Here is a 27,089-nt window from a genome sequence, read left to right as displayed (position 1 = left end):
AGCATCAACCTCGACCTGAAAAGGGAGCAAAACATCTGGCTGACGCAACACAGGGGCCGAAGTAAAACGACGTTTAAGCTCCTGAAAAGCCTCAACGGCTGCAGGGGACCAGTTCACCACATCAGCGCCTTTCTTCGTCAAATCAGTCAAAGGCTTAACCACACTAGAAAAATTAGCGATGAAGCGACGGTAAAAATTAGCAAAGCCCAGGAACTTCTGAAGACTCTTCACAGATGTAGGTTGAGTCCAATCATAAATGGCCTGAACTTTAACAGGGTCCATCTCGATAGTAGAAGGGGAAAAAATGAAGCCCAAAAAGGAAACCTTCTGAACTCCAAAGAAGCATTTAGACCCCTTCACAAACAACGCATTAGCACGAAGGACCTGGAACACCATCCTGACCTGCCTTACATGAGACTCCCAATCATCCGAAAAGACCAAAATATCATCCAAATATACAATCATGAACCTATCCAGATACTTCCGGAAGATGTCGTGCATAAAGGACTGAAACACAGATGGGGCATTAGAAAGCCCGAATGGCATCACCAGGTACTCAAAATGGCCCTTGGGCGTATTAAATGCTGTTTTCCATTCATCGCCCTGTTTAATACGCACAAGATTATACGCCCCTCGAAGGTCAATCTCGGTAAACCAACTAGCCCCCTTAATCCGAGCAAACAAATCAGACAACTGAGGCAAAGGGTACTGAAATTTGACCGTGATTTTATTGAGAAGGCGGTAATCTATACAGGGTCTCAGAGAGCCATCCTTCTTGGCCACAAAAAAGAACCCTGCTCCCAACGGTGACGAAGACGGACGAATATGTCCTTTCTCCAGGGACTCCTTTACATAACTCCGCATAACGGCATGTTCTGGCACAGATAAATTAAACAGTCGGCCCTTAGGGAACTTACTACCAGGAATCAAATTAATAGCGCAATCACAGTCCCTATGAGGAGGTAGGGCACTGGACTTGGGCTCATCAAATACATCCTGGTAATCCGACAAAAACTCAGGAATTTCAGAAGGAGTGGAAGAAGAAAATGACATCAAAGGAACATCAGTATGTATCCCTTGACAACCCCAACTAGACACCGACATTGATTTCCAATCCAGTACTGGATTATGAACCTGTAACCATGGCAAACCCAACACGACAACATCATGCAAATTATGCAACACCAAAAAGCGAATATTTTCCTGATGTGCGGGAGCCATGCACATGGTCAGCTGAGTCCAGTACTGAGGCTTATTCTTGGCCAATGGCGTAGCATCAGTCCCCGTTAAGGGAATAGGAATCTGCAGAGGCTCCAAGAAAAAACCACAGCGCCTGGCAAACTCCAAGTCCATCAAATTCAGAGCAGCGCCCGAATCCACAAATGCCATAACAGAGTAGGACGACAATGAGCAAATCAGAGTAACAGATAAGAGAAATTTAGGCTGCACAGTACTAATGGTGACAGACCTAGCGAACCTCTTAGTGCGCTTAGGACAATCAGAGATAGCATGAGAAGAGTCACCACAGTAAAAACACAGCCCATTCTGACGTCTGTGTTCTTGCCGTTCAGCTCTGGTCAAAGTCCTATCACATTGCATAGGCTCAGGCCTTTGCTCAGAGGACACCGCCAAATTGTGCACAACTTTGCGCTCACGCAAACACCGATCAATCTGAATGGCCAAAGACATTGACTCATTCAGACCAGCAGGCGTGGGGAACCCCACCATAACATCTTTAAGGGCTTCAGAAAGACCCTTTCTGAAAATTGCTGCCAGGGCACACTCATTCCATTGTGTAAGCACAGACCACTTTCTAAACTTCTGGCAATATACTTCTGCTTCATCCTGACCCTGACATAGAGACAGCAAGATCTTTTCTGCCTGATCCACAGAATTAGGTTCGTCATAAAGCAATCCAAGCGCTAGAAAAAATGCATCTACATTAAGCAATGCAGGATTTCCTGGCTCAAGGGAGAATGCCCAGTCTTGCGGGTCACCACGCAACAAAGAAATAACAATCTTTACTTGCTGAATGGGGTCACCAGAGGAGCGGGGTTTCAGAGCAAGAAACAGTCTGCAATTGTTTTTGAAATTCAAAAATTTAGATCTATCCCCAGAAAACAAATCAGGAATTGGAATTCTAGGCTCTAACATCAGATTCTGAACTACATAATCTTGATGTCACGCCCTACAGATGGGTCTATCGGGTGGACCCTCTGGACCGCAAATACAGCGGTTGCTGATACCAGGAAGGGAGAGCCAGACCAAGAAAGCAGGTTAAAAGCTTTATTGTAAAGTAATACAAATACTAGGGGAGACTCCCCAAAGGAGGGCCACAGGACCACAACACCAGGGTGCCTCTAAGGAGTCCAAGGCTTGGAGTGACCCCTATACAGGGATTTCCCCTTGACCACCAATAGAGGGTCCGATGAAGCAGACACCTGTGTTAAACCGACCTAGGAGGCTGGGGAGAAATGAACTGAAAAGACAGGGCAGAACGTGGAACTAGGAAGCAGGCTGAAGACTGCAGGGAACCGTCCAGGATCCAGGACACAGGATGCCGAGAAGGCCAGACACGATCCTAGGGGAAAAAGGAACACAGAGTAAGGCAGGCAAACTGGATTGGTAAGCATAGCAGGACAAGACCTGGAGCAGCAACTTCAGGATAATAGAAGTTGCCCAGGCGGAGTCCAGGAGTGACTGAGATCCTTTTATCCCTCCAGCCTGCAGGTGATAGGCCGGGAGGAGGGGCAGTGAGTAGGAACGGGCTGGCCGTTTAAGAAGCCAGAGAGCTGGCCTGCCCGCCCCCTATGCACTCCCTAGGAGAGGGAGAGGAACGAGGAAGTGCAGCAGACATGGGAGCAAGGACCCGGGCAGCATGTCTGCAGGGATGGGCCCCGGAGCGCCGGCGGATGACCGGAGCGTGACCCTGCTGGCTCAGGACAGAACCGGAGGAGGTAAGAACAGGCGGGGAAGAGAAAGTAGGTGCCCCGGACCGCGAGGTGGTGACAGTACCCCCCCCTCCAGGCCCCCCCGGGCGGCGACTGGCAAGGAACCGACGTAGGAGACGAGGAGCATGGATGTTGCCCTCCGGTTCCCAGGACCTCTCCTCAGGACCAAACCCCTTCCAGTCGACTAGGTACCATGTGGCACGCCCTCTCTTCTTCACGTCCAGAATGGCACTGACCTCATACTCGTCATTGGCCGATATAGGAGGAGGACGCTCTCCCGGATCCTGGGAGAAGCGGTTGAGGATCACAGGCTTGAGGAGGGAACGGTGGAAAGAATTATGTATTCGCAGAGAAGGAGGCAGTCGTAGCTGATAGCACACATCGTTGAGTCTCCGGGACACCTCGAACGGTCCGATGTACCGAGGTCCGAGCTTGAAGGAGGGCACCTTAAGGCGGACGTACTTGGCTGATAACCATACCTTGTCACCCGGTTGAAACATCTGGGCATCAAGTCTTCTTTTGTCGGCATGGTCCTTCATACGCTGGGATGCTTTCTCAAGAGCTACACGAGTCTTGTTCCAGATGTCGGCGAAGTCACGAGCCACGGCCTCTGCTGCAGGATTGGTAGTAGCGATGTCCAAGGGGGTCGGGATCCTCGGGTGCTGCCCATATACAATAAAGAATGGAGTGTTACGTGAAGACTCACCAACATGATTATTGTACGAGAACTCCGCCCAAGGCAGTAGGGACGTCCAGTTGTCGTGGTGTGCGTTGACAAAGTGCCGAAGATAACCTGCCAACACCTGGTTTACCCGTTCCACCTGTCTGTTAGTCTGTGGATGATAAGCCGAAGAGAAGTCCAAGGTAATATCGAGTTTCCTGCAGAGAGACCGCCAGAATCGGGACACGAATTGAACTCCCCTATCGGAAACAATGTTGGAGGGTAACCCATGCAACCGGAGGATATGTAGAACAAACAACTCGGCCAGCTTGGGTGCCGAAGGAAGACCAGGCAGAGAAACGAAGTGACCCATCTTGGAAAATCTGTCCACCACGACCCAGATGACAGTATTCCCGGAGGATGCAGGAAGATCCGTGATGAAGTCCATCGCAATGTGTTGCCATGGTTTTGATGGTACAGGCAAGGGCAAGAGTTGACCGGTGGGAAGCCGTTTGGGGGTCTTGTTGCAGGCACAGGAAGAACAGGCAGAGACGTAGTCTGTCACCTCTTGACGCATCCCAGGCCACCAGTAGTACCGGCCGATCAACTGTAGGGTCTTAGTCAGACCCGCGTGCCCAGCTAGTAAGGAGGAATGTCCCCAGCGGAGGATGCGTTCTCGATTAGGTTCAGGCACCAGCGTCTTCCCTGGGGGTACCTGCGACAGTCGGAGCGGTGCAACCATGATCACCTTGGATGGATCGATGATGGGACGAGGTTCCTCCTCATGATCGTCGGTAAGAAAAGAGCGGGAGAGGGCGTCAGCCTTGACATTCTTATCTGCGGGACGAAAATGAAGACGGTAATCAAACCGAGCAAAGAATAAAGACCAACGGGCCTGGCGAGGATTGAGCCTCTGGGCAGAGTGGAGATAGGCCAAGATCTTGTGGTCAGTGTAGATCACCACCGGGTGCACTGCTCCCTCTAGGAGGTAACGCCACTCCTCCAAGGCCATCTTGATGGCAAGCAACTCACGGTCACCAATGGAGTAATTCCGCTCACAGGGGGAAAAAGCCTTCGAAAAGAAGCCGCAAGAGACCTTACGTCCGGAGGCGGCTCTCTGCGTGAGGACGGCCCCGGCACCTGTGGAGGATGCGTCCACCTCCAGAAAGAACTGCTTCTCAGCGACGGGCCTGTGCAGGGCTGGTGCGGAGGAGAAGGCCCGTTTGAGTGCCTGGAAGGAGCACTCAGCCTCTGGAGCCCATCCATTAGCAGGTGTTCCCTTGCGTGTGAGTGCAGTGAGGGGCTTGACCAGATCCGAGAAGTGCGGGATAAACTGCCGGTAGTAGTTGGCGAATCCCAAGAAGCGCTGGATGGCTTTGATCCCGACCGGCCGAGGCCAGTTCATGATGGCCGACACTTTATCAGGATCCATCTCCAGCCCAGAGTCAGAGACGATGTATCCAAGGAACGGCAGAGAAGACCGCTCGAAGAGGCATTTCTCATACTTGGCGTACAAGCGGTTCTCCCGTAATCGAAGGAGAACTCGTCGGACGTCTCTTCTGTGTGTGGGTAGGTCTGGGGAGAAAACCAAGATGTCATCTAGGTATACCACAACACATACGTACAGCAAGTCACGGAAGACGTCGTTCACGAACTCCTGGAAAACGGCTGGTGCATTGCACAGTCCGAAGGGCATCACCCGGTATTCGAAGTGACCATCACGGGTGTTGAAGGCGGTTTTCCACTCGTCACCGGCCCGGATGCGGACAAGGTTGTAAGCCCCTCGCAGGTCCAGCTTGGTGAACAACCGGGCTCCCCGGAGCCGATCGAAGAGTTCTGGAATAAGAGGCAGAGGGTACTTATTCTTTACCGTGATGGCGTTTAATCCACGGTAGTCAATGCAAGGACGCAAAGACCCGTCCTTCTTTTTCACGTAGAAGAACCCGGCTCCGACAGGGGATGTGGACCTCTGGATGAATCCCCGGGCCAAGCTGTCTGTGACGTATTCTGACATCGCCTGAGTCTCAGCAGGGGACAGTGGGTAGATTCGTCCTGTAGGAAAAGAGGCACCTGGAACCAAATCGATGGGACAATCATAAGGCCTGTGCGGGGGCAAGACCTCTGCTTCTCGTTTATCGAAGACGTCCGCATATGCCCAGTAGGCCTCCGGAAGTCCAGGCAAGGACGTAGGTGAGGGAGGCAAACGGATAGGCCGGACGGACAGCAGGCAATGGCTATGGCAGGCCGAACCCCAACGCTGGATCTCCCCACTTCGCCAGTCTATGACTGGCTCATGCATACGCAGCCATGGCAGACCGAGCAAGAAAGGTGGGGAGAGAGTGGGTAGCACGAGAAAGGCAATCCTCTCTGTATGGAGAGCTCCGATCTGAATCTCCACCTCACTGGTAATGCCCTCAACGGAGTCTTGTAGGGGTTTCCCATCAACGGAGGTGATGGTGCGGGGATGTTGCAGGGGGTGTATAGGGATGCCGAGGCGGAGAGCCATGTCTCGCTGAATAAAGTTACCTGCAGATCCCGAGTCCAAATACGCCAACTCTGAGAACCGCCTGTCACCAATTTTCACCTGTATGGAAACAGTTAATGGTAGAGAGGTATCACTCTCACCTAGGATGGCCTCTCTTACCTGTCCTAGGTGGAGGAGTTTTCCGGTCTTCTGGGACATTGCCGGCGGAAGTGGTTGGAGCCACCACAATAGAGACACAACCTCCGGGCGACTCTCTCCTCACGCTCCCGGGGACTCAGCCGGAGACGATCCACCTCCATGGGTTCGGGTGCTTCGGCAGACGAGGCGTTACCTGGTAACAGGGGCCTCTGAAAAGAGGGTGCCAATCGAGGTGGTCTTCTCTCCTGGGCTCTCTCCTTGGTGCGTTCTTGTAGGCGGCGGTCCATCCGGACGGCAAGGGAGATGTATTCGTCCAGGGTATCGGGGAGGTCTCGTACGGCAAGCTCGTCCTTCAGGCGACTGGATAACCCTCTCCGGAAGACACCGATCAGGGGCTCGTCAGACCAGCGAAGCTCCGAAGCCAAAGTGCGAAACTGTATGGCGTATTGGCCAACCGAGAGAGTACCTTGCTGTAAGCTGAACAACTCCTCCGTGGCCGAAGCCACTCGACCTGGCTCATCAAAGATCTTCCGGAAGGTGTCCAAGAAGGACCGCAGATCAGATACAATGGGGTCCTCTCTCTCCAGTAGTGGGTTGAACCAGGCCAAGGCCTCGCCCTCCAGGTGTGATGCCAGAAAGGCCACTTTCGCCACATCCGTAGGGTATTGATGAGGGAGAAGCCTGAAATGCAGCTGACATTGGTTGATGAAACCCCTGCACATTTTTGGATCCCCAGAGTACCTGGTGGGTTTGCAGAGACGAGGGGAAGAGAAGACGCCTCCTACGGCAACGGGATCCAACACGGGTGCAGTAACCGGGGCAGGAGGAGACCGCTGTAGATTCGAGAGCCGCTCGTCCACAGACGTCATGTACTCCAGCATCTGGGTCTGTATCCGTCCTTGTTGATCCAGCTCTTGATGTAGATCTGCAAGATGAGAGGAGTAAGATGCATCCACCCCCTGAGGGGAACCTAGACGGGCCTCAAGGGTCCGCATGAACACAACAACCTGTTCCTGGCTCTGGCGGAGACTAGCAAGCTCCCTCTGAGCATCGAACCTGGCATCAGCGGGGTCCATGGCCTGGGCAAAATCTGTCACGCCCTACAGATGGGTCTATCGGGTGGACCCTCTGGACCGCAAATACAGCGGTTGCTGATACCAGGAAGGGAGAGCCAGACCAAGAAAGCAGGTTAAAAGCTTTATTGTAAAGTAATACAAATACTAGGGGAGACTCCCCAAAGGAGGGCCACAGGACCACAACACCAGGGTGCCTCTAAGGAGTCCAAGGCTTGGAGTGACCCCTATACAGGGATTTCCCCTTGACCACCAATAGAGGGTCCGATGAAGCAGACACCTGTGTTAAACCGACCTAGGAGGCTGGGGAGAAATGAACTGAAAAGACAGGGCAGAACGTGGAACTAGGAAGCAGGCTGAAGACTGCAGGGAACCGTCCAGGATCCAGGACACAGGATGCCGAGAAGGCCAGACACGATCCTAGGGGAAAAAGGAACACAGAGTAAGGCAGGCAAACTGGATTGGTAAGCATAGCAGGACAAGACCTGGAGCAGCAACTTCAGGATAATAGAAGTTGCCCAGGCGGAGTCCAGGAGTGACTGAGATCCTTTTATCCCTCCAGCCTGCAGGTGATAGGCCGGGAGGAGGGGCAGTGAGTAGGAACGGGCTGGCCGTTTAAGAAGCCAGAGAGCTGGCCTGCCCGCCCCCTATGCACTCCCTAGGAGAGGGAGAGGAACGAGGAAGTGCAGCAGACATGGGAGCAAGGACCCGGGCAGCATGTCTGCAGGGATGGGCCCCGGAGCGCCGGCGGATGACCGGAGCGTGACCCTGCTGGCTCAGGACAGAACCGGAGGAGGTAAGAACAGGCGGGGAAGAGAAAGTAGGTGCCCCGGACCGCGAGGTGGTGACACTTGAATACTCTGTACCCTAACAGCGAGTTGATCCACACAAGAGGACAAACCCTGAATATCCATATCTACACCTGAGTCCTGAACCACCCAGAGGTTAAGGGGAAAAGAAAGACAAAACAAGCAGCAAAGAAAAAAAAATTGACTCAGAACTTCTCTTTTCCCTCTTTTGAGATGCATTAACACTTTGTTGGCCAGCTGTACTGTTATGGACCTGGTGGTTAGGAGCACCCGAAATGACCTGATGGTTAAAATGGAAAAACCTGGGACAAGCTCTGAGGACGTGGTAACTCTACTGACCGCAATCCCTAATCCTATCACACACACTAGAAATAGCCGTGGAGCGTACCTAACTCTCCCTAGACGCCTCTTCACAGCCTAAGAGCTAACTACCCCTAAAGATAGAAATAGTAGCCTACCTTGCCTCAGAGAAATTCCCCAAAGTAAAGGTAGCCCCCACAAATATTGACTGTGAGTTAAGAGGAAGTAACAAACACAGGAATTAAACAGATTTTAGCAAAGGAGGCCGAATCTTCTCTAGACAGACAGAGGATAGGAAAGGGAACTATGCGGTCAGTATTAAAAACTACAAAAACCACGCAGAGTGTGCAAAAAGACCTCCACACCGACTCACGGTGTGGAGGTGCAGCTCTGCACCCCCAGAGCTTCCAGCTAGCAAGGAAATATCATAATAGCAAGCTGGACAAAAACATAGCATGTACTAAGAAATATATTCAAAAAACCAATGAACAGCAAATGAACTAGCAAGGACTTAGCTTCTGCTGGAGTAGACAGGTCATCAGAGAAATCCAAGAGAGATCTGAACCAGTACTGAGACATTGACAGCTGGCATGAATTAACGACCTGGGCAGAGTTAAATAGGGAAGCCAGCAGCAACAATAAACGAGGCAGCTGAGAAAGCCACCCTCAAAGATCAGCAGTTCCACTTAAAGCCACCAGAGGGTGTCCAAGGACAGAACTCACCAAAGTACCATTCACGACCACAGGAGGGCGTCCGAGAACGGAATTCACAACAGAGGGGGCTGCATTATACTCTGAGTTGGCTACATTATATTCTATGAGGGGGCTGCATTATACCCTATGAGGGGGCTGCATTATATTCTATGGGGGGGGCTTCATTATACCCTATGAGTGGGGAGCATTATACCATATGAGGGGGCTGCATTATACCCTATTAGGGGACTACATTATATATTGTATGGGGGACTGCATTATACCCTCTAAGGGGGCTGCATTATACCCTATGAGTGAAGTGAATTATACCATGTGAGGTGGCTGCATTATACCCTATTAGGGGGTTATATTATATTCTATGGGAGGACTGCATTATACCCTATGAGGGGAATGCATTATACCCTATGAGGGGGCTGCATTATACTCTATGAGGGGGCTGCATTATACCCTATGAGGGGAATGCATTATACCCTATGAGGGAAATGCATTATACCCTATAAGGGGGCAGCATTATACTCTGAAGGGGCTACAGTATATTCTATGAGGGGCTGCATTATACTCTATGAGGGGGCTACATTATATTCTATGGGGGCTGCATTGTACTCTATGATGGGGCTACATTATATTCTATGGAGGGCTGCTTTGTATTCTGTGAGGGGGCTGCATTATACTATATGAGGGGCCTATATTATATTCTATGGACGGGTTGCACTATACCCTATGAGGGGGCTGCATTATACTGTATGGGGAGGGCTGCATTATATTCTATGGGGGGTCCATTATATTCTATGAGGGGGTTACATTATATTCTATGGGGGGCTGCATTGTACTCCTTGATGGGGGCTACATTATATTTTATAAGGGGCTGCTTTGTACTCTATGAGGGGGCTGCATTATACTATATGAGGGGGCTATATTATATTCTATGGAAGGGTTGCATTATACCCTATGAGGGGGCTGCATTATACTGTATGGGGAGGGCTGCATTATATTCTATGAGGGGGTTACATTATATTCTATGGGGGGCTGCATTGTACTCTATGATGGGGCTACATTATATTCTATGGGGGGCTGCTTTATACTGTATTGGGGGGCTACATTATATTCTATGAGGGGGTTACATTATATTCTATGAGGTGAGCTAAATTATATTCTATGAGGGGGCTACCCCAACCCTTGCTACATAATTAAGATGTGTACTACCTTATATTATACCCTGATATTAGCGTGTTTTTCCACACAATTGATGGTCTTGTATTTATTTCTATGTAGCTACATAGTGGGCCCAAGAATGATTTTCTCTGGTGGGCCCAAGGTGCTCCAGTCCGATATTGTTCACGATCGCAGCCAGGAATATTTTTCTCTGAAATGCTCTGGTGTCAATCACCTGCAGTGGCGGCACTGAATTAGTTTGGTCTCTGATAACGGTCCCTGGCTGGATTCATAAAGGTTATTTCTTCTGAAACACTGGAACATTTCAGAGAAAAGTATAACCGCTGAAATGAAGCCTTCCTCCCTCTGTTTAACTGCTGAGATGCAATGGTCACTCTTGGCTGCAGCAATCTAAGGTGTTAAACATCCAGGAGTGGAGTTCTCTCTGTTCTTGGCTGTTGCATCAGGTGCTCTGCTGTAACTTAAGCCCCTGCTACACATGGAGCAAGCTCAGTTTCTGACTCTGCTTTCATATAATTCTTTTCAACTTCGGCAGTAAATAAACAGCAAATTTCAGGAAGAGGTTAAATGGGTTGTCCATGATGATGATGAGAAAACCCCTTTACATCATCTAGAACCATCACCCCTTTAAATCATCAACATAACACTAAATGCGTCCTTTTGTCCAAAGACGCAGTGCAGCCACAGTGAAAAGGACGCATTCAGTGTTAATACACCAGTGATCCAGTGCCTCAAGGTAACAGGGAGGAGGACGAGAAGGGAGGAGGAATGTAATGCCGGAATTAGTGCCTATCTCCAGCACCATGAGGACGAGTGTGGCGCCGGAGGCAGCGATCTCAGGTGGACGAGGCTGGAGGAAAAGTATGGCATCAGAATCAGCACCTGTGCAAATTGCGATCTCTGGCGCCATTTTATTGTAAATAATTTGCACACACTGTCTTCAACAAAATGGCGCCAGATAGCACGGTATGCGTATATGCTGACTCTGGCGCCATTTTATTTAAATACTTAAAGCAATCGACGCATTGCAGGTGAATAGAAGTATTTTTTTGCATGTATGTATTGAACAACAGCAGCGCAGACAGGCTTGGGGGCAAATACCAGGCTGGAGGAGTATATAATAGGATGGAGGACCAGACTGGAGGAGTATATAATAGGATGGAGGACCAGGCTGGAGGAGTGTACAATAGGATGGAGGACCAGGCTGGAGGAGTGTATAATAGGATGGAGGACCAGGCTTGAGGAGTATATAATAGGATGGAGGACCAGGCTGGAGGAGTATATAATAGGATGGAGGACCAGGCTGGAGGAGTATATAATAGGATGGAGGACCAGGCTGGAGGAGTATGCAATGGGATGGAGGACCAGGCTGGAGGAGTATATAATAGGATGGAGGACCAGGCTGGAGGAGTATATAATAGGATGGAGGACCAGGCTGGAGGAGTATATAATAGGATGGAGAACCAGGCTGGAGGAGTATATAATAGGATGGAGAACCAGGCTGGAGGAGTATATAATAGGATGGAGAACCAGGCTGGAGGAGTATATAATAGGATGGAGAACCAGGCTGGAGGAGTATATAATAGGATGGAGGACCAGGCTGGAGGAGTGTATAATAGGATGGAGGACCAGGCTTGAGGAGTATATAATAGGATGGAGGACCAGGCTGGAGGAGTGTATAATAGGATGGAGGACCAGGCTGGAGGAGTATATAATAGGATGGAGAACCAGGCTGGAGGAGTATATAATAGGATGGAGGACCAGGCTGGAGGAGTATATAATAGGATGGAGGACCAGGCTGGAGGAGTATATAATAGGATGGAGGACCAGGCTGGAGGAGTATATAATAGGATGGAGAACCAGGCTGGAGGAGTATATAATAGGATGGAGAACCAGGCTGGAGGAGTATATAATAGGATGGAGGACCAGGCTGGAGGAGTATATAATAGGATGGAGAACCAGGCTGGAGGAGTATATAATAGGATGGAGGACCAGGCTGGAGGAGTATATAATAGGATGGAGGACCAGGCTGGAGGAGTATATAATAAAATGGGGGACCATATACAAGGATGCGGGAATGTATACCAGGACGTGGGAGCACATAATAAGATGGTGGAACATATATCAGGATGTGGGGGTATAGACCATGCTGGCGAAGCATATACCAGCCAGGGGGCGAATATAATAGGATGGTGGAGCATATAATAGTTTTTTGGTGTAGAGAACCACTGGCTTCTGCGGTCATAACTTTTGTAGAGGCCGCCAACCAATCAGAGTTTGGCAGCTGACATCACTGCCATGCAGCGCCTGCCCGACCCAGCGTTGGCTGTGGTTGAGGAAGAGGGCACTGCTCGCCACGGGAGCGAGGAAAGCCAGGAATAATCAGGTTTTTCAAGTGTTTATATGTGTCAGAGGAAAGCACCAGGAGGGGAACATTATTACAGGATTGGGGAAGGATGGAAATCATTATTACAGAGGTCGATATATTTGACCAAAATGCTGGTGGGGGCCCCGGTCTAAAATTTTTCATCGGGGCCCATGGGACACTAGTTGCGCCACTGATGGGAGCCTGGATTTCTTAGTGCTAAGAATAAACAGAAGTGGAATACCCATCCATCATAATGTACAGAATTCTGGATCTTATCACAATGATCTTTTGTTTACAATAATTGAACATAAATGTAACCAATTAGGAACAATGATACTCAGTAGATCTGGTACATAGAGGTCGTTACCTTGATTTCCATCTGCGATGATTTCCAATGTTTTGTTATCGTCTAGGCGTTCCTCCAGAACTCCAAGTCGCTCTTCCTGCACAGATTTCCATATGAAGTCAGGATTTACTAGAGAAATGAGATATTTCTCTATTTTCTTCTGCTGGGAGCTGTTTAGTATGTCCGGATTACTGACGACAGCGTGCGTGCACTACAACACAAAGAACTTTTTAGTTCTCAATGATATTAAATATGGAAAGGAAAATAAAGATTTCTTTTGAATATATATATGCAAATGCATGCAGTCTTACATTTGGAGGAACAATCCCTACTTTTGACCTATATTCCTCTTTTCCATGTTCACAAGTTCAGGAATTGCAGATTTGCGCTACAGATTTTGCAGCAATTTGTAATACAATACAAGTGAGTATGGTGCGCAAAAACGACCTGATAAATTCTTTTTATTTTTTTCAATTCTTTTTATTCTATTTTTTATTAAGATATATTACAAAGTTCTTTATCTTTAATTGGACTATTTATCTATTAAATACAAATGAAAAAAAAATAGTACTCTTTAAAGGGAATCGGTCAGCAGTTTTTGTTATGTCATATGTGATGAATACCAACACAAAAGACAGAGCAAACAGGAGAAAAATATTAAAGACACACAATCTGAAACTAATCTACCAACCAACATCTGAAAATGAGTGCACACTAAGGTCTCATAAAAAGTAACAGTATATTAAATATACTTAAAAAAGATTTAAATACACCCAGCCAGCACCGAGCATGCTCAGATAACACCGGATAACAGCGGGTACATTCGCTCATCACCAGATGTGACCCATTTAGGACAATTGTTCTTCCTTGCATTTGAGCCATGTAGACCACACGGCAGGAACGTTCTTATGCGTTCCAACATGTTAAAATACAAATCTTAATATTCTATGAAATTTCTGCTGGAATATTCTTGGTTGCAATGGCCAACACTGAAACACTTTATAATCACTAATGCTGGTCCTCCACAAATATACAAACCTTATTATTCAGCACAAATGAAACTTCTCCTCCATTCAAAGTAATGCTGTTTTTCAGCTTCTTCTTTTCTTTAAGGGATAAGGAATTCACTTTGAGGAAGAATATGCAGTCTGAAAAAATGCCCACACCCATCCTAAAGACAAAAGAGACATGATTAAACTTAGTGATAATGAGGAAATAAAACAGACAATTTAACCCCTTAGTGACAGAGCCAAATTTTTGAAATCTGACCAGTGTCACTTTATGTGGTAATAACTCTGGAACACTTCAACAAATCCCGGTAATTTTGAGACTGTTTTTTCGTGACACATTATACTTTATGATAATGGTAAATTTAGGTCGATATGTTTTGTGTTTATTTATAAAAAATATCAGAAATTTGAGAAAAATGTTAAAAAATTAGCAATTTTCAAACTTTGAATGATTATCCCTTTAATCCAGATGGTCACACCACAGCAAAACATTCATAAATAACATTTCCCACATGTCTGCTTTACATCAGCACCATTTGTAAAATGTTATTTTATTTTCTTAGCATTTAGGAGGTTTAAAAATGTAGCAGCAATTTTTCATTTTTTCAAAGAAATTTTCAAAATGTATTTTTTTAGGGACTTATCCAGGTTTGAAGTGACTTTAGGGGTCTCATATATTGGGAAACCCCCAAAAGTTAAAGCATTTTAAAAACAGCACCCCCTGACATATTGAAAACTGCAGTCAGGTAGTTTATTAACCCTTCAGGTGCTTTACAGGAATTAATGTAAAGTGGTATGACAGAAATGAAAATGTGTATTTTTACCAACTAAATGGCCCTAACTTCTGAACAGATTACTATAGCCGGAAGACTCTAAGGCCACTATTTGGTTGTGAATTGCCATGGCAAACATCTGTACCACAAAATCATGATCTGAGAGCACCAGTTGGGATAAAAGGGAAGCCCCCACACTCTGTTAACCATTTATAATGATGTAGTCACTATTGACAGCAGCATCTAAGGGGTTAAACAGATTTGTCCGGTGCAAACACCGATCGTAGCTGATGCTGCAACTTGTCAGCAATAGTGTACAGCCCATAGCTGCTGGATTGTCACCTGTATGGGGAGGCTATTCTCTTATACCTCAGGTCAGTTAAAAGACGTATTGGCGGTCATTAAGGGGTTAAAGGTGTTTTTTAAAATCAACAATTATTATTATTATTATTATTATTATTATTACTTATTGTTATAGCGCCATTTATTCCATGGCGCTTTACATGTGAGGAGGGGTATACATAATAAAAACAAGTACAATAATCTTAAACAATACAAGTCACAACTGGTACAGGAGGAGAAAGGACCCTGCTCGCGAAGGCTCACAATCTACAAGGGATGGGTGAGAATACAGTAGGTGAGGATAGAGCTGATCGTGCAGCGGTTGGTTGATCGGTGGTTACTGCAGGTTGTAGGCTTGTCGGAAGAGGTGGGTCTTCAGGTTCTTTTTGAAGGTTTCGATGGTAGGCGAGAGTCTGATATGTTGTGGTAGAGAGTTCCAGAGTAGGGGTGATACGCGAGAGAAATCTTGTATGCGATTGTGGGAAGAGGAGATAAGAGGGGAGTAGAGAAGGAGATCTTGTGAGGATCGGAGGTTGCATGTAGGTAAGTACCGGGAGACGAGGTCACAGATGTATGGAGGAGACAGGTTGTGGATGGCTTTGTACGTCATGGTTAGGGTTTTGTAGTGGAGTCTCTGGGTAATGGGGAGCCAGTGAAGGGATTGACAGAGGGGAGAGGCCAGGGAATAGCGGGGGGACAGGTGGATTAGTCGGGCAGCAGAGTTTAGAATAGATTGGAGGGGTGCAAGAGTGTTAGAGGGGAGGCCACAGAGCAGGAGGTTGCAGTAGTCAAGGCGAGAGATGATGAGGGCATGGACTAGGGTTTTTGCAGATTTTTGGTTGAGGAATGTATGGATCCGTGAAATATTTTTGAGTTGAAGTCGGCAGGAAGTGGAAAGGGCTTGGATATGTGGTTTGAAGGAGAGATCAGCGTCAAGGATTACCCCGAGGCAGCGAGCTTGTGGGACTGGGGAGAGTGGGCAGACGTTTACTGTAATGGATAGGTTCGTTGGGGGGGTCGCGTGAGATGGGGGATAGATGATGAATTCTGTTTTGTCCATGTTAAGTTTCAGAAATCTAGCGGGGAAGAAAGACAGACATTGAGTGATTCTGGTTAGTAGGGAGGTGATATCTGGTCCAGAGATGTAGATCTGTGTGTCATCAGGATAGAGGTGATACTGAAAACCATGAGATTCTATGAGCTGTCCTGTTGTGAATTCTGTTTTTGGGCTCCCTCTGGTGGTTACTGGTGGTACTGGCTGACTTTTGTCTTGCACCTGTTCCCATCAGGAAACTGGGAGTTTCCTATTTAGTCTGGCTTCTCAGTCATTCTAGTGCCGGCAATCAATGTTACCAGAGCACCTCTGTTGCTTGCTACCTGCTCCAAGTCTGCAATTCAGCTAAGTTGGATCTTTGGCATTTTTTGTGTTTGTTTGTCCAGCATGCATTTATATTTCTCTTGCTGCTGGAAGCTCTAGTGATCTGAAATTACTACTCCGGTGTCATGAGTTGATAACGGAGTTAAAGTAATTTCAGGATGGCTGTTTAGGGTTTTGAGGTGACCGCGAAGTCCTCTTTTGTATTTTCTGCTATCTAGTCAGAGGGCCTCTCTTTGCTGAATCTATATTCATACTGCGTACGTGTTTTCCTCTTACCTAACCGTTATTATATGTGGGGGGCTACTATCACTTTTGGGGTTTCCCTGGAGGCAAGCCAGGTCTGTGTATTCCTCTACTAGGGGGTAACTAGATCTCCGGCTGGTGCGAGGTGTCTAGGGATAATCGTAGGCACACCCCCTGGCTACTATTAGTTGCGTGTTAGGTTCAGCGTCGCGGTCATCTGAGATTCCATCATTCCTAGAGCTAGTCCGTTTTTGCCTGAGTCCCTGCCATTGGGAACCATGACAGTATTGCCGGCCGCAAATGTATTAAAGGTATTGGCTGAAGAAAGAGAGAAAAGAAGAAGTTTCTGACACTTTTTTTTTTTTTTTTTTTTTACTCAGAAGTTCTGTCTAGCCATAATTGCAATCTGCTGCTTTTTTCTTTCCTCTTAACCCCTGAATGGCTCAGATCTCAGCTGTTGAGAAATGGATATCCAGAGTTTAGCTACAGGCCTGAGTGCTCTTGCTTCTAAGGTTCAAAATATCCAAGACTATGTTATACATGCTCCTATGTCAGAACCCAAGATTCCTATACCTGAGTTCTTTTCTGGAGATAGATCTCGTTTTTTGAATTTTAAGCACAATTGTAAATTGTATCTTTCTCTGAGATCTCGCTCCGCTGGAGACTCTGCTCAGCAGGTTAAAATTGTGATTTCCTTGTTGCGGGGTGACCCCCAGAATTGGGCATTTGCATTGGCACCAGGGGATCCTGCGCTGCTCAATGTGGATGCGTTTTTTCTGGCACTGGGGTTGCTCTATGAGGAACCTAATTTGGAGATTCAGGCTGAAAAGGCCTTGATAGCCCTCTCTCAAGGGCATGATGAAGCTGAAATATATTGTCAAAAATTTCGAAAATGGTCTGTGCTTACTCAGTGGAATGAGTGCGCCCTGGCGGCGAATTTCAGAGAAGGTCTCTCTGACGCCGTTAAAGATGTCATGGTGGGGTTTCCTACGCCCACGGGTCTGAGTGAGTCCATGACTATGGCTATTCAGATTGATCGGCGTTTACGGGAGCGCAAACCTGTGCACCATTTGGCGGTGTCTTCTGAGCAGACACCGGAGATTATGCAATGTGATAGAATTCTGTCCAGAAGTGAACGGCAGAATTATAGGCGTAAAAATGGGTTGTGCTTCTACTGTGGTGATTCTGCTCATGTTATATCAGCATGCTCTAAACGCACAAAAAAGGTTGATAAGTCTTTTGCAATTGGCACTTTACAGTCTAAGTTTATTTTGTCTGTAACTTTGATCTGTTCATTATCATCTATTACTGTGGATGCCTATGTGGATTCTGGCGCTTCCTTGAGTCTTATGGATTTGTCCTTTGCCAGACGCTGTGGGTTTAGCCTAGAGCCTTTGGAAGTTCCTATCCCTCTGAAGGGTATCGACTCCACACCATTGGCTAGGAATAAACCACAATACTGGACACAAGTGACTATGTGTATGACTCCTGACCATCGGGAGGTGATTCGCTTCCTTGTGTTGCATAACTTGCACGATGTCTTAGTGCTTGGATTGCCATGGTTGCAAACTCATAATCCAGTCCTTGACTGGAAAACAATGTCTGTGTTAAGCTGGGGATGTCAGGGGGCTCATGGGGAAGTACCTTTGGTTTCCATTGCTTCATCTACTCCCTCTGAAATTCCGGCATTTTTGTCTGACTATTGTGATGTTTTTGAGGAGCCCAAACTTAGTTCTTTCCCCCCTCACAGGGATTGTGATTGTGCTATAGACTTGATTCCGGGCAGCAAGTTTCCCAAGGGTCGTTTGTTTAATCTGTCTGTGCCTGAGCATGCTGCTATGCGGGAGTATATTAAGGAGTCCTTGGAAAAGGGACATATCCGTCCATCCTCATCCCCTTTAGGAGCAGGTTTTTTTTTCGTGGGTAAAAAAGATGGCTCCCTGAGGCCCTGTATTGATTATCGCCTGTTGAATAAGATTACAGTCAAATACCAGTATCCTTTGCCACTATTGACTGATTTATTTGCTCGTATTAAAGGGGCAAAGTGGTTCTCTAAGATTGATCTTCGGGGTGCGTATAATTTGGTGCGGATTAAGCAGGGAGATGAGTGGAAAACTGCATTTAATACGCCCGAGGGCCATTTTGAGTATTTGGTAATGCCTTTTGGTCTTTCTAATGCTCCTTCAGTCTTTCAGTCCTTTATGCACGATATTTTCCGTAAATACCTGGATAAATTTATGATTGTGTATTTGGATGATATTTTGATTTTTTCGGATGACTGGGAGTCGCATGTTCAACAGGTTAGGAAGGTTTTTCAGGTTTTGCGGGCCAATTCTTTGTTTGTAAAGGGTTCAAAGTGTATTTTTGGGGTTCAGAAGATCTCCTTTTTGGGGTATATTTTTTCCCCTTCTTCTGTTGAGATGGATCCTGTCAAGGTTCGGGCTATTTGTGATTGGACGCAGCCTACTTCCCTGAAGAGTCTTCAGAAGTTCTTGGGCTTTGCTAATTTCTATCGTCGATTTATAACTGGGTTTTCAAGTGTTGCTAAACCTCTGACTGATTTGACTAAGAAGGGTGCTGATGTTGCCAATTGGTCCTCTGCGGCTGTGGAGGCCTTTCGGGAGCTTAAGCGCCGCTTTTCTTCCGCCCCTGTGTTGCGCCAGCCTGATGTTTCGCTCCCTTTTCAGGTCGAGGTTGATGCTTCCGAGATTGGAGCGGGGGCGGTTTTGTCGCAGAGAAGTCCCGATTGCTCAGTGATGAGACCATGTGCATTCTTCTCTCGAAAGTTTTCGCCCGCCGAGCGAAATTATGATGTCGGTAATCGGGAGCTCTTGGCTATGAAGTGGGCATTTGAGGAGTGGCGTCATTGGCTTGAGGGTGCTAGACATCAGGTGGTGGTCTTGACTGATCACAAGAATCTGATTTACCTTGAGTCTGCCAGGCGTCTGAATCCTAGACAGGCGCGCTGGTCGTTGTTTTTCTCCCGGTTTAATTATGTGGTTTCATACTTGCCGGGTTCAAAAAATGTGAAGGCAGATGCCCTTTCTAGGAGTTTTGAGCCTGACTCCTCTGGTGATTCTGAGCCTACGGGTATCCTTAAGGATGGGGTGATTTTGTCTGCTGTCTCCCCAGACTTGCGACGTGCTTTGCAGAAGTTTCAGACTGATAGGCCTGATCGTTGTCCGCCTGGGAGACTGTTTGTTCCAGATGAATGGACCAGTAGAGTCATCTCGGAGGTTCATTCTTCTGTGTTGGCAGGTCACCCTGGAATTTTTGGTACCAGAGATTTGGTGGCCAGGTCCTTCTGGTGGCCTTCCCTGTCTCGGGATGTGCGTGCCTTTGTACAGTCTTGTGATGTTTGTGCTCGGGCCAAGCCTTGCTGTTCTCGGGCTAGTGGATTGTTGTTGTCCTTGCCTATTCCGAAGAGGCCGTGGACGCACATCTCTATGGACTTTATCTCGGACCTCCCGGTTTCTCAGAAAATGTCCGTCATTTGGGTGGTGTGTGACCGTTTTTCTAAGATGGTTCATTTGGTACCCTTGCCCAAATTGCCTTCTTCATCTGAGTTGGTTCCTTTATTTTTTCAGAATGTGGTTCGTTTACATGGTATCCCGGAAAACATCGTTTCTGACAGGGGGTCTCAATTTGTGTCTAGGTTCTGGTGAGCGTTCTGTGCCAGGATGGGCATTGATTTGTCTTTTTCGTCTGCATTCCATCCTCAGACTAATGGCCAGACGGAGCGAACTAATCAGACCTTGGAGACTTATTTGAGGTGTTTTGTGTCTGCTGATCAGGATGATTGGGTCGCCTTTTTGCCGTTGGCAGAGTTTGCCCTCAATAATCGGGCCAGTTCTGCCACTCTGGTTTCTCCTTTCTTTTGCAATTCAGGGTTTCACCCTCGTTTTTCATCTGGCCAGGTGGAATCTTCGGATTGCCCTGGAGTGGACACGGTGGTGGATAGACTGCACCGGATTTGGAGTCATGTGGTGGACAATTTGAAGTTGTCTCAGGAGAAGACTCAGCAGTTTGCTAATCGTCATCGTCGTGTGGGTCATCATCTCCGCGTTGGGGACTTGATGTGGTTATCTTCTCGTTTTGTCCCTATGAAGGTCTCTTCTCCTAAGTTTAAACCTCGGTTCATAGGTCCTTATAAGATTTTGGAGATTCTTAATCCTGTATCTTTTCGTTTGGACCTACCAGCATCTTTCACCATTCATAATGTCTTCCATCGGTCGTTGTTGCGGAGGTACGAGGTACCGGTTGTTCCTTCTGTTGAGCCTCCTGCTCCTGTGCTGGTGGAGGGTGAATTGGAGTATATTGTGGAGAAGATTTTGGACTCTCGCGTTTCCAGACGGAGACTTCAATATTTGGTTAAATGGAAGGGATACGGTCAGGAGGATAATTCTTGGGTGACTGCCTCCAATGTTCATGCCTCTGATTTGGTTCGCGCCTTTCATAGGGCGCATCCAGATCGCCCTGGTGGTTCTCATGAGGGTTCGGTGCCCCCTCCTTAAGGGGGGGGGTACTGTTGTGAATTCTGTTTTTGGGCTCCCTCTGGTGGTTACTGGTGGTACTGGCTGACTTTTGTCTTGCACCTGTTCCCATCAGGAAACTGGGAGTTTCCTATTTAGTCTGGCTTCTCAGTCATTCTAGTGCCGGCAATCAATGTTACCAGAGCACCTCTGTTGCTTGCTACCTGCTCCAAGTCTGCAATTCAGCTAAGTTGGATCTTTGGCATTTTTTGTGTTTGTTTGTCCAGCATGCATTTATATTTCTCTTGCTGCTGGAAGCTCTAGTGATCTGAAATTACTACTCCGGTGTCATGAGTTGATAACGGAGTTAAAGTAATTTCAGGATGGCTGTTTAGGGTTTTGAGGTGACCGCGAAGTCCTCTTTTGTATTTTCTGCTATCTAGTCAGAGGGCCTCTCTTTGCTGAATCTATATTCATACTGCGTACGTGTTTTCCTCTTACCTAACCGTTATTATATGTGGGGGGCTACTATCACTTTTGGGGTTTCCCTGGAGGCAAGCCAGGTCTGTGTATTCCTCTACTAGGGGGTAACTAGATCTCCGGCTGGTGCGAGGTGTCTAGGGATAATCGTAGGCACACCCCCTGGCTACTATTAGTTGCGTGTTAGGTTCAGCGTCGCGGTCATCTGAGATTCCATCATTCCTAGAGCTAGTCCGTTTTTGCCTGAGTCCCTGCCATTGGGAACCATGACACTGTCCCAGGCCAAAGGTGTAAATGGAGAAGAGCAGGGGCCCTAGGACTGAACCTTGTGGGACTCCGACAGATAGGGAGCGAGGTGAGGAGGTGGTGTGTGAGTGGGAGACGCTGAATGTCCGGTCTGTTAGGTATGATGAGATCCAGGATAGGGCCAAGTCTGTGATGCCAAGGGATGAGAGGGTCTGTAATAATAGGGAATGGTCCACTGTGTCAAAGGCAGCCGACAGGTCGAGGAGGAGGAGGACAGAGTAGTGTCGCTTGCTCTTGGCAGTTAAGAGGTCATCGGTGACCTTAGTTAGGGCAGTTTCAGTGGAATGGTGTGACCGGAAGTCAGATTGTAAGCGGTCAAAGAGGGAGCAAGAAGAGAAATGAGAGGACAGTTCAAGGTAGACGTGTTGTTCCAGTAGTTTTGAGGCATAGGGGAGAAGTGATATAGGGCGATAGCTAGATACAGAGGATGGGTCAAGAGAAGGCTTTTTGAGGATAGGTGTGATAGAGACATGTTTAAAGCTAGAGGGGAAAACACCAGTTAGTGATAGGTTGAAGAGATGAGTTAGGGTTGGTGAGGTTTGGGATGAAGTGAGATGGGAGCGGGTCAAGTGCGCAGGTTGTGAGATGCGATCTTGAGAGTAGAGTGGAGAGTTGATCTTCTGTAATGGTGGAGAAGTTGGTTTTGGAGGTGGAGGGCTGGGAAGTCTGGAGGAAGGGCTCTGGGGGTTGTTGACCAAAACTGTCTCTGATGTTATCAATCTTCTGCTTGAAAAATGAGGCAAAGTCTTCAGCTGAGATAAGTGGGGAGGGAGGAGGTGCTGGGGGACGGATTATCCCCCATTGACAGTAATGGGAAACAGCCTGAATGTGGAGGTGGTCGAGCTTCTGTCCTGCAGCTCTACATACTGTCTGTGGAGCTAAAGAAAATTCCCACATATGAGAAATGTCGATTGTGGAAAAACTCTCTTAGGCTGGCATCACGCTAGCAATTTTAACCCCTTTGAGACGGAGCACTTTTTCTCAAAGGGGTTAAACATCAGAAAGGTGAAGTGAGTGCATTGGCCGTGAACTCGAATGATCTGTCAGATGGCACCATGAGCAGGAGAACTTTCTCACGCTCGCGGTGCCCTCAGACAGGGAAAAACAGTTCACAGGCAGACAATGAGCACACGGTGCTCAGTGTCTACTGGATGACAGGCTGCATGGTCGCATCATGCAACCATGCATCCTGAAATCTAGATGTAGCAGAGCTAGACCCGTCGTGGTACAAATGGATTAGCAGCATCTCTGCGGAAAGGTGAGCAATACATGTATTGTTGTTTGTTTTTTTACCTCTTTTGCAGATGATGAGGGCATCGCGGTCGTAAGTATGGTTTTATTAAGAACTAGTTGGTGGCCTGATTCTAATTCATCGGGTATTCTAGAATATGTATGTAGTTTATTTATGAAGATTTTAGAATAATGCAATGATCACAGAGAATTCGGCAGCCGGGCGCGACCAATTAGCGAAGCGTGGTTCAAATCCCAATTCGGGGCCGGAGTGCGCCTGTTGCTGATTGTTCGCGGCCGGCCACGTAGTATATAGCACAGCCACATAGTATATAGCAGCCCACATAGCATATAACACAGCCACGTAGTATATAACACAGTTCACGTAGTATATAACAGCCCACGCAGTGTATAACACAGCCCACGTAGTGTATAACACAGCCCATGTAGTATATTGCACAGCCACGTAGTATGTAGCACAACCCACGTAGTATATTGCACAGCCCACGTAGTATATTGCACAGCCCACGTAGTATATTGCACAGCCAAGTAGTATATTGCACAGCCACGTAGTATATTGCACAGCCACGTAGTATATTGCACATCCCACATAGTATATAGCACAGCCACCTAGTATATAGCACAGCCACATAGTATATTGCACAGCCCACGCAGTATATTACACAGCCACGTAGTATATTACACAGCCCACGTAGTATATAGCACAGAGACGTAGTATATAACAGCCCACGCAGTATATAACACAGCCCAAGTAGTGTATAACACAGCCCCATAGTATATAACACAGCCCACGTAGTATATTGCACAGCCGACGTAGTTATATAGCACAGCGACGTAGTATACAACACAGCCCATGCAGTATATAACACAGCCCACATAGTCCCACATAGTATATAGCACAGCCAAGTAGTATATTGCACAGCCACGATGTATACTGCACAGCCACGTAGTATATTGCACAGCCACGTAGTATATTGCACAGCCAACGCAGTATATAACACAGCCCCCGCAGTATATAACACAGCCCCCGCAGTATATTGCACAGCCACGTACTATATTACACAGCCCACGTAGTATATAGCACAGCCACGTATTATATTGCACAGCCGACGTAGTATATAACACAGCCCACGCAGTATATAACACAGCCCACGCAGTATATTACACAGCCAAGTACTATATTACACATTCCATGCAGTATATAGCACAGCCCACGCAGTATATTACACAGCCACGTACTATATTACACAGCCCACGTAGTATATAACACTGCCCATGCAGTATATAGCAATGTGGGCACCATATCCCTGTTAAAAAAAAGAATTAAAATAAAAAATAGTTATATATTCACCCTCCGACAGCCTCCAGATCCATCCCAGGCCTTTCCCGCTCCTCGCGCGCCGCTCCGGTCCCAAGCGGCAATAACACGTGATGATGTAGCGGTCATCTCCGGTCATTGCTGCAATGCATTCTGGGGACGGGAGCAGCGCGCGAGGAGCGGGAAAGTCCTGGGCTGGATCCCGGGGGCCGTCAGAGGGTGAGTATATAATGATTTTTTTTATTTTTTTTAACATTATATGTTTTTACTATTGATGCTGCATAGGCAGCATCAATAGTAAAAAGTTGGTCACACAGAGGGTTAATGGCAGCGTTAACGGACTGTCTTACACCGCGTTATGCCGCAGTGTAAGGCAGTCCGGTTAACACTATGTGGGCGCTGACTGGGGGGACGTAGGGAGGGGGCACTGTTGTGAATTCCATTCTTGGGCTCCATCCTGTGGTTGCAAATGGTATTTTTGGGAGTTCTGCTCTTGGGCTCCCTCTGGTGGTTTCAAGTGGAACTTAGCAGCTGCGTTCACTAATCGGTTCCCTGGCCTTGTTATTTAACTGGGCTTTTGGCTGTAGTGGATGCCAGCTGTCAATGTATTTCCTGTGGATTCTGTTGTGAATTCCGTTCTCGGGCTCCCTCCTGTGGTCATGAGTGGTATTGTGTGAGTTCTGTTCTTGGGCTCCCTCTGGTGGCCTTTAGCGCTTACTGCGGGTCTGTAACTGAACCCAAGGCAAGTGAGGCTTTGCTTTCTCTCTAGGGGTAGCTAGTTTCTCAGGCTGTGACGAGGCGTCTAGGATTTTAGGTAACGCTCCACGGCTGCCTATAGTGTGTATTGATAGGATCAGGGTTGCGGTTAGTATAGCTCCCACATCCCCAGAGCTTGTCCTAAGGATTTCTGTTACTTAGCAGGTCAGTTTGCGATCCATGCCACCAGGATCATAACAGTACAGCAGGCCAAGAAAGAGTTAATGCATCGCAAAAAAGGGATAAGAGAGATCCTGAGTTCATTTTTTTTTTCCTCTGCAGTGTGTCTAGCTTCTCTCCTCCCCTTAATCTCTGGGTGGTTCAGAATTCAGCTGCAGACATGGACATTCAGAGTCTGTCCTCTAGTCTGGATCATCTCACTGCAAGGGTACAAGGTATCCAGGATCATGTAGTTCACAGTCCTATGTCAGAGCCTAAAATACCAATTCCTGAGTTATTCTCTGGAGATAGATCTAGGTTTTTGAATTTCAAAAATAATTGCAAATTATTCCTTTCTCTGAGACCTCGTTCCTCTGGTGACCCTGTTCAGCAAGTTAAAATTATTATTTCTTTGTAACGTGGTGACCCTCAAGATTGGGCATTCTCTCTGCCGCCAGGAGATCCTGCATTACTAAATGTGGATGCGTTTTTTCTGGCGCTTGGATTGCTTTATGAGGAACCTAATCTAATAGACCAGGCAGAAAAGGTTTTTCTGGCTCTCTCTCAGGGTCTGGATGAAGTAGAGGTTTACTGTCAGAAGTTTAGGAAATGGTCTGTGCTCACTCAGTGGAATGAGTGTGCCCTAACAGCAACTTTCAGAAAAGGTCTTTCTGAAGCCGTTAAGGATGTTATGGTGGGGTTCCCCACGCCTGCGGGTCTGAATGAGTCAATGTCGTTGGCCATTCAGATTGATCGGCGTTTGCGGGAGCGCAAACCTGTGTACCATCTGGCGGTATTTTCTGAGCAGAAGCCTGAGTCTATGCAATGTGACAGGATTCTGACCAGAATTGAACGGCAGAATCACAGATGTCAGAATGGGTTGTGCTTTTACTGTGGTGATTCTACTCATGTTATCTCTGATTGTTCTAAGCGCGCAAATAGGTTCGCTAAATCTGTCACCATTGGTACTGTACAGCCCAAATTCATTTTGTCTGTTACTTTGATTTGCTCCCTGTCATCCTACTCAGTTATGGCTTTTGTGGATTCAGGTGCTGCCCTGAATTTGATGGATTTGTCGTTTGCCAGGCGCTGTGGTTTTATCTTGGAGCCTTTGCAATTTCCTATTCCACTAAAGGGAATTGATGCTACGCCATTGGCCAAGAATAAGCCTCAGTTCTGGACTCAAGTGACCATGTGCATGACTCCTGCACATCAGGAGGTGATTCGTTTTCTTGTGTTACATAATTTGCATGACGTCGTGTTGGGTCTGCCATGGCTGCAGGCTCATAATCCAGTCCTGGATTGGAAAGCAATGTCTGTGTCAAGTTGGGGTTGCCAGGGGATTCATGGCGATGCTCCTTTGGTGTCTATTGCTTCTTCTACTCCTTCTGAAGTCCCTGAATTTCTGTCGGACTACCAGGATGTATTTGATGAGCCCAAATCCAGTGCCCTACCTCCTCATAGGGATTGTGATTGTGCTATAAATTTGATTCCTGGTAGTAAGTTCCCTAAGGGACGACTTTTCAATTTATCTGCACCAGAACATACCGCTATGCGGAGTTATATAAAGGAGTCTCTGGAGA

General features: G+C 47.4%; 1 protein-coding gene across 11 annotated transcripts in view; it reads right to left on the bottom strand.

Moving 5' to 3' along the window:
- PARP4 (poly(ADP-ribose) polymerase family member 4) overlaps positions 1–27,089 on the bottom strand; it is a 318,181-nt gene that overhangs the window by 262,799 nt on the left and 28,293 nt on the right. For all 11 annotated transcript variants that reach the window (XM_077298347.1, XM_077298349.1, XM_077298352.1 and 8 more), the window contains 2 exons: positions 14,057–14,189; positions 13,040–13,229 (listed from right to left, as the gene is read on the bottom strand). In XM_077298347.1, the coding sequence (XP_077154462.1) occupies positions 13,040–13,229; positions 14,057–14,188 (322 nt within the window). In that variant the 5' untranslated portion in view covers position 14,189. The remainder of the gene's footprint in view (positions 1–13,039; positions 13,230–14,056; positions 14,190–27,089) is intronic.

The sequence above is a fragment of the Ranitomeya variabilis genome, chromosome 3, assembly GCF_051348905.1.
Source record: "Ranitomeya variabilis isolate aRanVar5 chromosome 3, aRanVar5.hap1, whole genome shotgun sequence".
Classification (NCBI taxonomy): Eukaryota; Metazoa; Chordata; class Amphibia; order Anura; family Dendrobatidae; genus Ranitomeya; species Ranitomeya variabilis.
This window is presented reverse-complemented; position numbering and strand designations above follow the sequence as displayed.